General features: G+C 34.9%; 1 protein-coding gene and 1 long non-coding RNA gene across 2 annotated transcripts; both read left to right on the top strand.

Annotated features, from left to right (window-relative positions):
- Nucleotides 1-3,302: 3,302 nt before the first annotated feature.
- LOC137027887 (SLAM family member 5-like) lies at nucleotides 3,303-5,543 on the top strand. Its single transcript, XM_067396484.1, has 5 exons — nucleotides 3,303-3,603; nucleotides 4,096-4,398; nucleotides 4,565-4,678; nucleotides 4,793-4,899; nucleotides 5,459-5,543. Exons 1-5 carry the CDS (start codon nucleotides 3,318-3,320, stop codon nucleotides 5,504-5,506), a joined length of 858 nt encoding a protein of 285 aa, XP_067252585.1. The 5' UTR covers nucleotides 3,303-3,317; the 3' UTR covers nucleotides 5,507-5,543.
- Nucleotides 5,544-12,651: 7,108 nt separating this feature from the next.
- Nucleotides 12,652-13,813, top strand: LOC137027878 (uncharacterized). Its single transcript, XR_010896095.1, has 3 exons — nucleotides 12,652-12,726; nucleotides 12,880-13,218; nucleotides 13,411-13,813. It is a non-coding gene; the product is annotated as an uncharacterized lncRNA (long non-coding RNA).
- Nucleotides 13,814-16,478: the final 2,665 nt, after the last annotated feature.

Genomic DNA, 16,478 nt, shown 5'->3' with positions numbered 1-16,478 from the left:
AGATTTTGAAACCCAAAAAAGTCCAATCATCTATCATAAAGGATATCTACAATAACTACCTTTCGACAGACGGCCGTGCACGCATCGATTTACGTCAAAAGAGATAACTCAAACCCAATGCATGACACATTGATGAACGCTGAAGCCCAGAAGCGAGAGCAAAACAAAACACTGGTCACAAATTAGAAGTCTAAAATGAGAACTTTGAAGTCAGAGGATTTCAATATAAGAGAAGAGAAGCTTGAGTTTGTTGCTCAGCCCTGTTTGTTTGGACAGTGTGATGCATCAAAGCTTACGCTCCTCCTAGATCGCATCAGGAGTTACTCTTTTGCCATAAGTCGATGTGCGCACAGCCGTCTGCCGGAAGTTATTTTAAGTTTTATATATGTACATTTTTCTTACACAAATGCATCACTTCACTTCAGAAGGCCTTTATTAACTCCCACCTACCCACCCCCAAAGTCATGTGGTTAACCAATGGATGGTTGCAGTTTTATGGGCTTCAAAATCTCATCCTACTGCCATTATAAAGCTTAGATGAGCCAGGACATTACTTAACATAACTCAGATTTTATTCATCTGAAAGAAGAAAGTCATATGCACCTAGGATGGCTTGAGGGTGAATAAATCATGGGGTAGTTTTCATTTTTGGGTCAACTATCCCTTTAAGTCTTGATGCTTTTGCATTGAAGCAGTGGTGCACGAGGCTTCTTTTTTCATTGCAGAATGAACATGAGATGCTTCGTGCTTTTACTAGCAGCTCATCAGAGTCAGAATGATACCTGTGGTCATTGTAGGTAAATGGCGTGTATGTGGTTTTGTGTTGTTTGAATGCAGCTGCAGGTGCAGGGGCGTATTGGACACATGAGAATGCACGTTTGTGTTTGTGTGTTGGTGTGTCTATGTGTGCCCACAGCAAGTGGGTGAAGGGCTGCTTCTGCCCACGTGAAACCCCTTACCAGATCTCCATGCTTCAGTGGAAACTAATTTTGTGAGAACATATCACAGAATTAAGTTTTGTACACTAATACTAATTTAATACTAATCCAAGACCCAGTTTGACGAACATTCGCACATTTTTGATGCAGCCATTTTGGTTTAGACTTGTTTCACCTCCAAAAGAGTTTGACTCAATAGAATTCTTAAAAACATTATTATGTACAAACATGTTTTGCTCTACAAAAGCGGCATTACTACTTTAAAAACATTTCATAATATATTAGTGATTCTTCACATTACAGCAAAAGCTTGTTGATGATGAAATACCTGCTGGCCTGAAAGTGAAGTAAATGATACTTTGTTCTCAGGACAAAATAAATAAAAGTTCCCATTGAATGATCATGTTGTCTGATCCTGGCCTTGTAGTCATGACTGAGAACAAAGACTGTACTGAGACAGAATATAAAGAGCAAAGTTTCACATTCAGGACATTCACTTTGGTTCTCATCACTGTTCACAGCTGTAACCACATAAATGTTCATAAACTTGGTTTTGAATATCAATTTGATGTGGTTTTGTGCAGCATGGTCCAATGGCCATGTGACTCAAATCTGCCAGAATTTGCTAAAGTTATCCATGATCTAAAATGATAAAACATCTTCTTTAATCCTGCCAAGAGTGATGATTTACAAAAGCACTTTAGATACATCACTGTACAGCCTTTATCAGAAGAGAATGTTGAAAAGGATGTTGATTCTTAGCTGTAAAGGAAATGGTGGCCAGAACCCAAGGTTTCAAAAGAAAAAACCCTGAGAAGAACAGTTACTTCTTCTCTTCTGAGTGGTCTAGGGGTCATAGATTGGCTGTTTGGAATTGCATTCTACCATTCTACTCTTTTTCTGCAGTATATACTATGTACACTGCACAGTATGTAAATTTTCTGTATGCAGACTTGGAATATGGATGATGACCTATTATATTTGCCAAAATGTGCAGTATATAACAGAGCACACTGCATGAAACATATTTTATTACATAAGCTATTTAGCTATTTTCCCCATCACTTTTCTGTAGCTTTTAATTTTCTTTTTTTTCTTTTCTTTGGAGTTCACAGAAATACCACTAACACTAATATATTAAGACTATAATATTTATTATATGTTCTGTTTAAGCAGCAATCTAGCTGTCTAATCTTGAAATCTAGTTGTTTAATTGGCCATTTTGTAAGTAATTTTATTTAATAATTTATTAGTTTACCAAGTACAATATATGGTTGATTTTGCTTTTACATTAAACCAACACGCTTTTCCTCACATCTGTCAAATAAAACAGCACAATTATGGTGTTAGACATCAATCGTTTGCAAGTCAAACACTGTTACTGTTGAGCTGAATAATTTATAAAGTGTTTTTCTCACAGCACATATTGTTCCAGCTTACAATGAAGAATGAAAAAACCTCAGGAGGAGGAACCAAGCTAAAGAAACCCTCCTCCACTGAATGACACATATTTAAACACATTTATATGAAGCATGGATATATATATATGTCAACTTGAACAGATTCATTAATTGAATAATTTAAAAATTAAAGAAATTAATGATCATTCCTACATTTATTGTCACATATTCTTCAAAAGATAGATTTGTGTTGTGTCATTGTGTTTTGCAATAATTAGTTTATTTTCTCTAATGCCTGCATTTGGTTGAGTTACGTGCCACTCCCCAGTGTCAGGCTAAAGTCGAGCACATTACTTTGTGGGAAATAGCATACTTTCAATATAAAAACTATGGTGATTTACATTGTGAAAAAAAAACTAAAATGATAGAGAGAGGAGGGAGGGGGAGGGAGAGAGAGAGAGAGAGAGAGAGAGAGAGTGTAATGTAAACCTGTAGATCTCAAATATCAAACCATCTACACACCATTGGATTGGGCTATTCCTCGCTTGTAAATGCTTTTATTTCTTGGACATATTTTTGCCGTTGAAGATATGAAGCGTGTGAACTTCATCTGAGAATGAAAATGATTCTGTTTATAAGCGGACCTGATGATCGTTGAATTGCACCATGTGGAAATTATATATGAGAGGACATTTGATAAATGGAAAATGATTCACAGCGCAACTTTATTCTGTCTTTGTTTATTGATCATAAATGGTATGTTGTTGTTGTTTTTTTTATGAAATATGAGGAACATGTTTGTATATTCAAGTTAGTGAAATAAAAACTGTTAGAATAAAAAGTTAAAACTACTTTCATGTATTTTCCATCTGGTATTTGAACAAGACATCCTGTTTGATCTGAAACCGGTTTTTATATTTCTGCTTGTGTTCCAGGTGTGTCTGGTGTTTATTCAGATGGAGTGAAGTCAGTGTCAGTGATGGAGGGAGATTCAGTCACTCTAAACACTGATGTTACTGAACTACAGAGAAATGATCAGATACTGTGGACGTTTGGACCTCGAGAGACTCGTATAGCTGAAATCCACAGACAGAACATCTATATGGATGAGAGTAATAGAATATTTGGACACAGACTCCAGATGGACAGTCAGACTGGATCTCTGACCATCAGAAACATCAGATCTGAACACTCTGGACTTTATAAACTACAGATCATCAGTGACAGAGAAACTTTAAACAAGAAATTCAATGTTACTGTCTACGGTGAGTAAATGATTCATGATAATCTAGACTGTAACGATACTCAAAAATAAAACTTTTTTCCCATTTAGAGAAAGAGAAATAAATAGTAATATGCAGTTTAGACTGATAAGTTGATAAGAAAATCACCAACCATAATACAATATACAATTAGAAGCAAGACCATTCGAAATTCAGTATGCAAAGATAATAATGGCACAATCTCTGTTTGCTACATATTTAATGCACCAGTAGATGTAAAGGGGGATTTATCCCCCTTCATCTTATATTAATTTAATTTCTTAAAGAGTATAGCTGATAAAAACAAAAAATAGATATCACACCTAAAGCAGAGTCTTTATGTTGAGCAGTTCAGATGTAATTCAAAAGCTGCTGCATTCAGTTGTTTTTGACAATATATTTATTGACATTTGATGACCTGCATGTTTGAGAATCTTTAAAGATGTCTCACTTGATCCTTAAATAATATTTTAGTTTTTATTTGATATTTTCCAGATCCTCTTCCCATTCCTGTCATCACCAGTAACTCCTCAAACTGCTCTTCATCATCATCATCATCATCATCAAATTGTTCATTGGTGTGTTCAGCTGTGAATGTGAGTCATGTGACTCTCTCCTGGTACAAAGGAAACAGTTTATTGTCCAGCATCAGTGTGTCTGATCTCAGCATCAGTCTCTCTCTACCTCTGGAGGTGGAATATCAGGATAAAAACACCTACAGCTGTGTGATCAACAATCCCATCAGAAACCAGACCAAACATCTGGACAACATCACTCAACTCTGTCACACATGTGCAGGTACAACAACTGTAATCAGTGTCTATTTACTGAATTCTTCTGTTTCATCAAACAGATATTTTCTGTCTCTGTATTATTGCTATTCTGTAACCATTTCTATTGTTCAAGGTCTATAAAGCACTGTTGATGTATAAGGCCAAAATTAATTGCTTCCTTTCCATTTTAGGATCTCCTTCTGCAAATAAATTCCTTGCAGCATTTATTTCTACTGTAGTTCTGGTTGTTCTCGTGGGTGTGACATGCTTTCTTTACGGGAAATACAAAAGAGCAGCACAAAAAGGTAAGACTTATCTTCAGCTTCATTAAACCAAGAAGAAATGTATTAATACTTTAAGTTCTTTATAATTGATGTCAGTTATTGAGAAGTTAACCCTATTCAAACTCTGACACTTAGGAAAGGTTTTTGAGCCATGTGTGAATGCAGAGCCAACAGCCCAGGCAGAAGAACAAGACGTACAATATGCTGAAACAGGATTCTTTAGACAAAATGAACAAAAAAAGGTACAATTTTCATGAAACACAATCTATCAGCATGTGCATCCTCACATCAGACCAAGAAAGCAAGCTTTAGAGGCTTAGTTCACAAAAAAAAATAAAAAAAAATCTGTGATTATTTACTCAGTCTAATGTTGTTCCGAACCTGTATCTTTCTTTCTTTCGGGAGAACACAAAAGGTGAATATTTAAAAAATATCCAGGACACTCTTTTCATGATGGTGTCAAGCTGAAAAATGGCAAAAACAAATGTTGTCCATATTGTGATATTCCAAATAACATTAAGAACATTAACAGTCCTTAAGGCCTGTAAATGAAGACTTTAATGGAGAAACATGGGCCCAGAGGTCTCTTCCTCTTCCTCAGTGTAAAAAAATCACAATGACACACAATCTGCATTTATTGCCATCATGAAATGAAAAATGAATGTCTTTAGCTTATTGAGATGTTTGCTGAGACTGCTAGAGCTTGGGCAAAGCTAGTTAGCTGTTCTCCTGAAATGTTTTCAGCTGAGATTTCAACACACACTTTGTAGTTTCTCACCTTTGTTTCATGTTGTCTTGCAGAAAGCTAACGGGACAGAGGAAGTGATATACTCCAGCGTCGCCATATGAGACTCTGATCAAACCAATATCAAATTTTTCATTTTTGTTTGCTTTTTTTTCTGTCAACTTATTGAATTTAATATTTCACTGATATTCAACTGATATTTGAAAGAAGTCATATAATGAACAAAGAGAAATTTGCATGTAGACACAATAATGACAAAAATGAGCACAAAAATAAGTTAAAACTCACTCTAAGAACAGCCCCCTAAAATGTATATAAAACTACAATGTACATAGTCAATAAAGAATCCTGCTGAAGGTACACCAAGTGTCCTGGTCTTCGCTTCTAAGTTTCCTACAACATTGTTTAGACAACATGGTAAGATGCAGTATTACTGTGTGTGCTGTATCAGCGCCTGCCTGCTCACAGAGCTCATGGAGACATAATTATTAATATTTGTGTCAGTATGCATTGGTGGACCATTCTGTTCTTTCAGCATTCGTGCACAAAGAAAACATTTTTTTATTATTATTATTATTTTTTAGTATTTGATTAGGATTTTTTCACCCAAACACATTCCCATACAGCAACAGTTCATAGTCACCCTGCTGTCATGGTCCAAAACTATAAAGAACTATAAATAAGCACTAAAAAAGCACCATAGCACCATATTTGAGTCATCTGAAGCCATGTTCTAGCTTTGTGTGAGGAATAGACTGAAATATATCCCATCCCAGACTCAGTTGATGATCATTTAACAGTGCTAGAAAGTTCTGCAGCTCTCTACCAGTGACTAACAACCAACAGAGAAAACTGTTTTATGAAAGATTTGAATCATCCAGGAAACAAAAGCAAGACCTTTTGTTTGAGGACGCCCTCTGGTGATAAAAAATAAAATAAATATTTTTTTCTGCAACTGTAAAGATTGTCTTCATTGTAAATATTTTTTTAACTCTATATCTATTGTTTTAATGATTTGATTGTTTTTATAGTAATTCTTTCTCACAAAGTGCTTTCATTACTTTGCTATAACTTGTCCTGACTCCTGACATTTGTGATGTTTTCTCAATTGAGAAGACCACAAACTTTAGTCAAGTGTCATTATGAGGGGATATGATCATTGTAAATGTGTATGCAACTCAACCTATATACTCACTGTTAAAATACTTTATATTTATTTGCCTTGAAACATTTACAAATTCTTTACATTTTTATAGAAGCCTTTTAGAGGTGTTTTAACTTTTCAGAGCTGAACATTTACATTGTTATTCATTCCTGCCACTGGCCATGTGTAACTCTCATCAACTCTGTTAAATTCAGTTTTCTGGTTTTGTGATTGTTTCTCTATCTAACAGACTGCAGTAGCTTTAAGACAGAACGCAGATACAGCCAGATGTAAAATCAATGCATTATGCTGGGTTAAATTAACCCAACATGTGTTCGGTCATATGTTTACCCAGCCCTTGAGTTTTTTAGTGTAGTTTTATTTTATTTAGCCTATTTCTAATTGCAAATGATGTATTATCTTGTTTCAAATAAATTAAAAATCATACATTTTTATTAGGCCAAAATAATACTTTTTTTTTTTTTTTTTTTGATTAACAGAACAAGATTTAAAAAAAAAAAAATTAAAAAATCTTATAATCATCATCTGTTTAAGAATTTGAGGATATAGCCTATTTGTTTAAACTTTTTTTCCCCACATATGCTAGTTTTATTTCAATAAACGAAGCCGTTTTAGTTTTTGTTGACATTAATAACACTGGCCAGGACACTTTTTGCCAAACTTTATTCCCTTTTGCACACAATGAAGTAGGGAACAGGTGGTTCAGCTTCGTGACTAACTGGGGTTAAAATTTTGCGATCGCAGCAGATCAAATACTGGCATATGACTTGTGACAAACAAAATACATTTTTACTTTCATTTCAAAAGAGCAAGAGCTTTTCCCTTTGTTTTAGATGGGCTGTTGAAAATCAGCGTTTTGTATTCAGACGAAGTAACCCCAAGAAAAGACATTATTTCGCTATCACTTCACATAGGCTATAGCATTTTTCGTATCGTCTCAAGCGCTTCACCGCATTTACGAAATTTTGGGGACTATTTTTATTCCGGTTTTGACATTTATTCGTTTGAGAATTGTGACATGTATACATGTATGGAACGCTCGTTTCTTTTCCTGTTTTTATGGCTTTCCTGTGGTAAATGTTTTGTTTCAACCTAATTGTCTTTGCTGTGTTTACCACAAAATGGTTTAATTCGTAAAATATTTCAATTTGAAACAGTTGTAAATATGGGCAGTTTTGGTTAACTGTTCTTGTCTGTTTCAGGTGTTTCAGGTGCTTTAGATGCAGAGGCAAATGAAATGAAAACCGTTTCAGTGATGGAGGGAGATTTCAACACACACAGTGTAATATTAATTAACATAATTGAACGTTTCTGTAAATATTCCTACCTCAAACTGCTTTAGCTTGTTTTTATTTTCTTATTTTTTAATATGAAATCCTTTATTTTAATGAATATTCTTTCATCATTTCCAGCTCACAACTCCCAAGATTGTCAGAAAATATCAACCATGTTCTCAAGAAAGATCATCAAGGTCCAAATGTGTGTTGGAGTGTTCAGCGAGGAATGCTCCGGATGCGACTCTAACCTGGTATAACGGAAGCAGTGTCCTCTCCATCATCAAAATCTCTGATCTTAACATTGACCCCTCTCTGTGTCTGGAGGTGGACTATCAGGATAAAAACACCTATAATTGTGTGCTCAGTAATCTCATCAGCAGCCGGACCAAACATCTCAACATCAGTGAACTCTGTCAGTCATGTTCACGTATGTATGGAGTTCACTCATTTGCTTCATGTTGTTTTACGGTAAAAACATTTATTTTTATTTATCATTTAAAGACAAAGAATAGAAGGTGTTTAATTAATTCTCAGGGATCTGTCAGAATATAATCTACTGTTACTCCTCATCCCTCCACTGAGGTAAATATTTATGAGACTGTTTATGGCTTGTAATGTTTTGAAACAGCTACAACACACACACAGGTGTCAGTGAAGGAGGGAGATTCTGTCACTCTGCAGAGTAATTTTACAAACATACAGATTACGGATGAAATACTGTGGATGTTTGGACCTAAAGAGTTTCTCATTGCTGAAATCCTTAAAACACATGTCTACATATTTGGCTATGATAATAATGGGAGATGCATAGACAAACTTCAGCTAGACAGTCAAACTGGAAATCTCACCATCACAAACACCAGCACAGAAATCTCTGGAGTCTATAAACTACAGATCAACAGTGAATCTTTCACCTGCTGGACTTTCAATGTCACTGTCAGTGGTGAGTAAACTTAATAAATCAGGTCACAAATTGATTTTGCTGTCTTACATTTTCTCTATGTAGCAGAGTGGATGTCACCTTTAGTGAAGTGCAGTGCGCATATTTTAGCTATTAATGGAAATAACTGCTTGCATATATATTATATCCATCCAACTTGTTGTATTTATTGTTATTATGTTACCTCATTAATTCATAGTCAGGTCACTTGGCAGCCATCTTGTGAACTCACTCCCCTTACAAAGTTTATTCAAATGCGCTATTAGTATACTAATAAGAAAGTATATTTTCAGTCTACTTTTTAGTCTACCCCTCAGAAATATAATTTATTAACAGAAAATTCTGAATTTTTGTGTTTGCTCTTTTGATTGAGTAGCCGTTTTTCAAATAGTTTTACATGCTGTCTTAAATACAATCAAAATATTGATTTGTAAAGAAAACATAGGCCTGTTGCTAATTTTTGTGTATCAATGTATATTAAAGTAAGCATCATTGAAGAGAATGGATGAGACAGATATGAATTCATAACTGCATAGTAGCATACTACTCTTACTATGTCTGCTATATAATGATATAACAGAAAGTGCAGTATGCTATTTGTGGTTCTGAATTTAGCAAGTGTTTTGAGTAACTAGAAGTGAACACGGTGCAAATATACTTCCCTAGTGGTATAAGAAGTGGCATTTGGGCTGATTTATCAGGCTATCACCATAAACCATCAACATTTTACAGCGCATTTATTCATTGATAGATCATGAGACCAAACATTTCTTTCTCTCTCTCTCTCTCTCATGTTCCCCAGAACCTCTGCCCAGTCCTCATATTTCCAATCACTCTAACCATTGTCCGTCATCAGGCTCAGAATGTGTGCTGGAATGTTCAGTGGAGAATGCGACTAACGTTAATCTCTCCTGGTACAAAGGAAACAGTTCATTGTCCAACATCAGTGTGTCTGATCTCAACTATATATGTCTGTATCTGGATTATAAGGATAACAGCAACTACAGCTGTGTGGTCTCCAATTCATTCATCAACGAGACTAAAAATCTCATCATCAGTGAACTTTGTTCAGGTATGCCAGCATTTGACTTGACTTCTCTCAGGATGTATTTTTTATATAATTTTACCATACAGTCAACGGTTTGGACACGATCGAGAGAAACAAGTCATGTGTGATCAAAATTTTGCAAGGTCTGACATTTCGGATTTTCATTTTTGAATCTTATTTCATTTATATAGTTTTTATCTGATATCTGATATGGTTAAATGTGTTCATTGTCATGCTTATTTGGGTGTTAAAGCTGCCACCGATGCCTTCAGATAACTGCTGCTGTATTTACTCTATATTGCTTTAAATCTGTTTGGAATGAGTTACACTAATTACTGTTTTCTTATTGTTAATTCCAGACCAGAGCAATAATCACAATTGGGAGATATGTCTGGGTGTTTTTGGTGCTCTGGTTCTTGTTCTTGTCAGTGGTGTGGGTTTCTGCAGACATAGACAAACAAGTCAAGAAGGCAAGTATTACCTATATATGAGCCTTTTGTGCAAAACTTACTTGACCTTTATATTGTCAATTGTTATGTTGACAATAATTTACAATATTTAGTCTTTTTTTCCTTTCTAAGTTTAGTTTTTTTGATGTAGCACCATTTAGCAGCTTTGGACATCACATAATTATACCATTACACCAAAGAGTACTAGATTTTGATGAGAAAGTATAGAATTGGATATATGTTAAAAAATAAATAAAGAAATAAATAAAGAATATATATATAGATGTAAGAATAAATTATCAAATGAAAGCCTGCCAGTCACTCAGTGGAAGATCACGTGGTCATTCTGATGAATTTGTGTGTTTAACAGATGCTGGGCATCACACTGCGACCAGTCAAAATTCCCCACCAGGTTAGATAAGGAAATTGCAGTGTTTGTTCTGCCTTTTCACAATACACTAAAAAAAAAAAAAAAAAAAAAAAATGAATACAAGTATAAATTATAATTGTACATTTGAATTGTTCATTGTTTTAACAGAGGCATCCAATAATGCCACAGACAGCAACACTGGAAATGAGCAACAACCTTTGATTGACAGATTAACCTTACAATCCATCCCTTTGTGCTGCAAATAGACATACGTTTCCAAAGCACACATCAGGATTTATTAAAAAAAAATAATAATAATAATTTTAAATTCATAATCCTTTTACTTTTTTATTTGTAATATTGTGTACAAATTTTTAATTTTTAAAATAATAAGGATTAAGGATAACAAGTAATCAACAAATAAATATTGATGATGCCTGTGGCAAGCAGATTAACTCAGAATATAAATGATCTGTTCACCTGTATGGTGTATGCTGAGATTAATCTTTTAATATCACTGTTTTAGTACATTAAGGAATTTTACGTGTGTTTTTCACATTTGGTGATTGAAATCCTGCAGCAGGTGCTGTAAAATATGTTGATCCAGGAACATGTCTTACTTGGCAAAATCACGGGCGATAATATTTATGTTGGTTTAACTTAACATTCTGTACTATTCGGGAGTAAAAGGTGTAGTTACATGAACATAAATGTAACAATTGAGTCACCGTTATAAAATGATTTGCAGGGGCATGGTTTAACTTAACATTTACAACACATCTGAAAGAAATTTTTTTTTATAAAACTTAAAATATAAATAACAAATGTTGATCAAAAAATAAGTTCATACCACTTACTAAATACTACCTCTGGTTGAATTTACTCAAAAATGCATGCAGGTTGCTGCCTCAATTTTTCAGAGTGTCCAATAATTCAAGTAACTTGGGTTACATAATTAGATTACTTTTTCAAGTAACTAAAGTAATGCATTACTTTTTCAAAATAAAAAAGTTACTTTTCAAATAAGTAACACAAGTTACTTTTTTTCTCAGTTTTTGACAGGTGTTGTGTGTGCTGTATGAACATGATTGTATTCTAGACTAAATGTGTTTACTCATCTCGCTTGCACAAAAACATTCAGTATTCCTCAGAATAAATAAAATACCTCAAAATTTCCTACATTTCCACAGGTTGAGCTCTTATTTAAAGGGGGAATTCTGGAATGGTTCTGCTATTATATTCCATCGAGTAAATTAATTGCCAAAATGCATAAAACGTTTTCAGTTGTGTGCCAGCCAGGTTGTGAAATTTGTGCATGCATTTGAAAGCAAAAAACTACAAATTACATTAATGTTTTATGAACATTAATGATTATTTGTTATTAATATAATTTTATTGACTATACATTTTTATTTAGTTTTTCATTGGCTTTAGAGAGAGACAGAGGCAGTGAAGAGGCTTATGATAAGAGGGAATCCACCACACACACACACACACACACACACACTGATGCCTTGATGCATCAATGCACACAATCATATATTTATCAAATCAATCAAGTACACATAAACACCCACAGACATATACATATACACACATACACATTCACACACTGCTATTTTGTTTTCAACTTTATCTTCTCATATGAAACCATTTTTCTACATTCTTATAGCATTGCTCATTGTTATGTGTGATTTTTTTCCAATCTTCAAGAGTAGTTCATGTACTGTATATGTTTAAATTCTAGTAAAATATGATGAATTTTTTGTTGCTTCAGTCTAGGAAAAAAAAATATAATAGAAAAATGAGTTGGCACAAATTTTAGACTCAGTCATTTGTACAATGGAAAAGAGCAAATATCAAGTGGGTCATTTTTTCTCAGTGGGAAAAAGAACAAGTCTGCAGGGGTTAAAAGCAAAGAAAGTGAAGCAGAAAAAGGGAGGGGCTCTGATGGGTCTGTTATTTTAAGGAACGTGATTTGTATCGTGGGACGCATTCACAAAGGCTTGGACTTTTGAGCAAGAATATGCATCACTCATGTCTGCTGCTCTGTCTTTTCTTATGGCTCTTCAGTGGTAATTATACATTTATGTCCATGATTTCACCTTTTGTTGCTGTGGTAGAACAAGAATCTTTTTATTTGAATTTTTTAAATGTTTTATAATACCAAAGATAGTAGATAGGTAGCAACTGTCTCTGTTAATCTATCATTACCGACTGTGTTTCAGGTGTTTATGCATATGAAATGAAGTCAGTGTTCGTGACTGAGCGAGATTCTGTCACTCTAAACACTGATACTACAATAGAGGGACGTGATCATATAAAGTGGACGTTCAAAACAAACCACAGTGAATCAAAACACACCACAATTGCTGACATTTTTTCTCCCAGTAACACTCATAGTAATTATATTAATTCTGAGGTTTTTGGAGACAGACTACAGGTGGACTATAAAACTGGATCTCTGACCATCAGGAACATCAGAATCACAGACTCCGGACTTTATTATCTAAATAAAATCCTTCCTGCCAGAAGAACGGACTCAGTGACATTTAACGTGACTGTTGGTGAGTGTTGGTATTCTGGATGTGTGTGTTATAATATGAATTAACATGAAGTTTAAAAAAAAAATCATAATGCTTGTAGAATTTGTCTACTTGCGTTGTGGCCATCAAGGTGAATGTTCTGTTATTAGCACCATTTATGTTTTGGACATGAAAGTGTAAGTGTTACATTTTTTGTTCTATTGTGTTTTACAGGTTTGCAGGCCCCTCACATGAGCAAGTCCAGAAACTGTTCATCAGAAAGATCATCAGTGATATATTTTTTTCTTTGTTATCTGGTAATTGATGTCATGGAATTTTTAATTATTTATAACTAACATTACTCTTTCTTGTAGGATTAATATGTATATGCTTTTGAAACTTAAATGTCCCCAAACCTTGGGCCAAAGTCAGTGTGTGTTTGAATCATATCTTAATACAACAAAAGGGGAAATGAAACTTAGGGACAGCTAGACAACAAAGTATAATAGCCCCATGATATTGGGTAACCAACAAACCAATAAACCCATTTGGGAAGATCTAAATGTGCTTTTAAGGGTTTGAAATATATATATGAAATATGTATAATGCTTTTTCATAAACTGTTGTATTCTTTTTGCTGGTGGGATTCTCTGTGATTGATACAAGGTCCGTGATTAAAGCATATTCTATGCCATTGTCTGGGGTTTTTTTGTTTGTTTGTTTGTTTGTTTGTTTGCACAGAAGACCAGACACCAGAGAATCTTTCTTCTACACTCAAGTGATAGTATTCAGTGGAGCACTAAAGATCTTATTCTCAAAATGGGTTGAGATGTTGACTGACTTGAACAGGTATTGTAGTACGCTTAGTAGAGTATATATTTATAGGTGACACCCAATTTAAGTCAGGTGTGTAGGGAAAATCTACCACAGGGACATGCAGCAACATGGAACAAATCTTGCAAAGGAAAATAGTTTAACAGGATCATAATGACATCATAAGCTGATGCCTTGTCTGAACGTGTATTCCTTCTGATCAAATACTATTCAGAAACCAGTATTTAGGCCACCCACTGGGGTGGCGGTGGGTGGGGGGGTTGCTAATTGCTTAAAGTTTGGATGTTATTTGTATTTCAGCACTTTTTGTACAGCACTTTCAGTTCTTTTTTTGAACTTTTTTGCTGAGCCAGTTGTGGCCTAATGATTAGACAGTCAGACTGGTAGCCCAAAGGTTGTGGGTTTGATTCTCAATATAGGTGTTCTGACAATTTGTGCTACCCTGTTGATTTTTGCTACCTCCCAAGGAAACAGTATGTAGAACAATTCGACAGTGAAAAATGAATGATTCAAGAATGATATTAATGTGGTGTAAGTCTTTATTAACTACACCTACCCCTAACCACAAAGTATAGTGCTGGTAGCACAATCTGATATTCGTTACAAATCCACAGCGGAAAATGCTATGTATCAGATTGTGCTTCATTAATGTCTTCACCTACCACAACCCTAAACCTTCGCTTTTTAACAATGCAAATACAGTAATTTTGTGTTATTTATCATGACATTATGATGTAATATTATTGTAGGCACTCGCAGTAAGCCCGGGTAAGACAATCTGACAGGTAGGATGAATTGTCAGGACACCGGCACACTCTTATTTTAGCAGAAGCACACAATTCTACAGTCTGGGGGTTTGTGATGAAACTGCAGGGATTCGTGAGATTAGTGAAAAGCTATTAATATTATTAATTAAATCATAAAAGTTCACTAACGTGAACAATCTTGGGACTAACAATATCTTTAATGCAAATTAATGCAAATATTATTTGCAAATAGTACCAAAATGAGTTTCTGCCAAGACATGGTTTCTGCCTTGGTACAGAAACTTTCTGTTATCAATTAAGAGTTTTTTACCAAAGCATTTTTACAGTCTTTTAACTTTAAAATCACAATAATTCTGAGTGTTTGTTTCCTTTTTTGTATTTTTACAGAAAAAAAAAATCTGTAAAATATCTGTAAGAACTGTGGACGAACCAGACAAATGAATCATTTAGATGATTCTTTCAAAACATAATTCTAATTCAGAATTGAGGTTCCGGCTCCGGACCATCTGCAGATAAAGCCAGGCTGATTACTTTTACGACACATGCTTGCTGATAGCAGAAGCGACATACCAAAGGGTCACCCAAGAAGACAGAGAGATAATCCAGACCCTTTCGTTTCCTTACTTCACAGGAAAGCCAAGGAGACTGTTGAACAAATAAATCTGCTTCAAAATTGTTCCAACAATTTTAACGGACTTATCAAACATCTTTTAACTACATACATTTTGCATTATGTGTCCACAAGTACTACCTGTAAACAGTTAGGCTTTAGAAACACTCACAATTCATGTAAATGTGTTAACTCTTGACTGAATGACTGAAAGTATGCCTTATTTGGACTTAATTTGATTCTTTCCCCCTTTCCTATATCCTGACTTGAATGAAATCTGTTTAAAATGTATCATATTCCAGTTAATAGAAATTATGTTAAAATGGCACTCTGCTAAAGCAGAGACAGACCGGGATGTAACACTTATGTTTTATTGGGGGCAGAGGAAGGCCCTCTTGAAACAGGACAATGTCTGATTGGCCAAGACTCCTCAGAGGTGTGACAAACAACTAAGTTTAAATGATCATATTGCAAGATAGTGAGAAGGAGAAGTTGGTTAGTAAACGAACTGGAGTTGGTTAGTTCTGGTAAGAGAAGTCAAGACAAGTTACCAAGAACAATGGAGTAACAAGAAGAACAGACCAGCCGCTCATTCAAGCCATCACTCACTTTTCTTTTCTTTACTTAAATTTCCTTTACCGCTGAAAGTCTTGTGTCCTAAGTTTCGCCGCAAAGTTCAACCAACGACTTTTGCCGCTCCAACTCCAGCGACAGAGACTTCCTTCATTGTTCCACACGGACCTGATCTGGACCAATCATCGACTTGGGAAACCCCTCTCTGCACGACGAGGGAAATTCACCTGTAAGTCAACGCAAGCAAGTACCTCCAGACGAAAACTGAACTGGTGCATAAATGAATGATTCATGGTTCGTTCTGGTCCTTGAAATGCATTGATAGGAATTCGGTTAATCAGATCTCTCTCTCTCTCTCTCAAAACTCTTTCTCTTTCATTTCCTTCTTACTGCAACGCGTATGAATGTGTGTGTGTGTGTGTGTGTGCGTGTGTGTATGTGCGTGCCTTTGTGTTAGATTAGTTTGTGTTAGAATAAATAAAATCTCTTGTAGATTTTAAAAAAGAAAGTGTCTTGAA

The sequence above is a fragment of the Chanodichthys erythropterus genome, chromosome 10 (genome assembly GCF_024489055.1).
Source record: "Chanodichthys erythropterus isolate Z2021 chromosome 10, ASM2448905v1, whole genome shotgun sequence".
Lineage (NCBI taxonomy): Eukaryota > Metazoa > Chordata > Actinopteri > Cypriniformes > Xenocyprididae > Chanodichthys > Chanodichthys erythropterus.
This window is presented reverse-complemented; position numbering and strand designations above follow the sequence as displayed.

Excerpts from the sequence above, each read along its gene's own strand:
- LOC137027887 (XM_067396484.1), top strand. The coding sequence starts at position 3,318 with ATGGAGGGAGATTCAGTCACTCTAAACACTGATGTTACTGAACTACAG. Across the intron at positions 3,604-4,095 it reads ATTCAATGTTACTGTCTACG|ATCCTCTTCCCATTCCTGTC; the intron begins GTGAGTAAATGA and ends GATATTTTCCAG. Across the intron at positions 4,900-5,458 it reads GACAAAATGAACAAAAAAAG|AAAGCTAACGGGACAGAGGA; the intron begins GTACAATTTTCA and ends GTTGTCTTGCAG.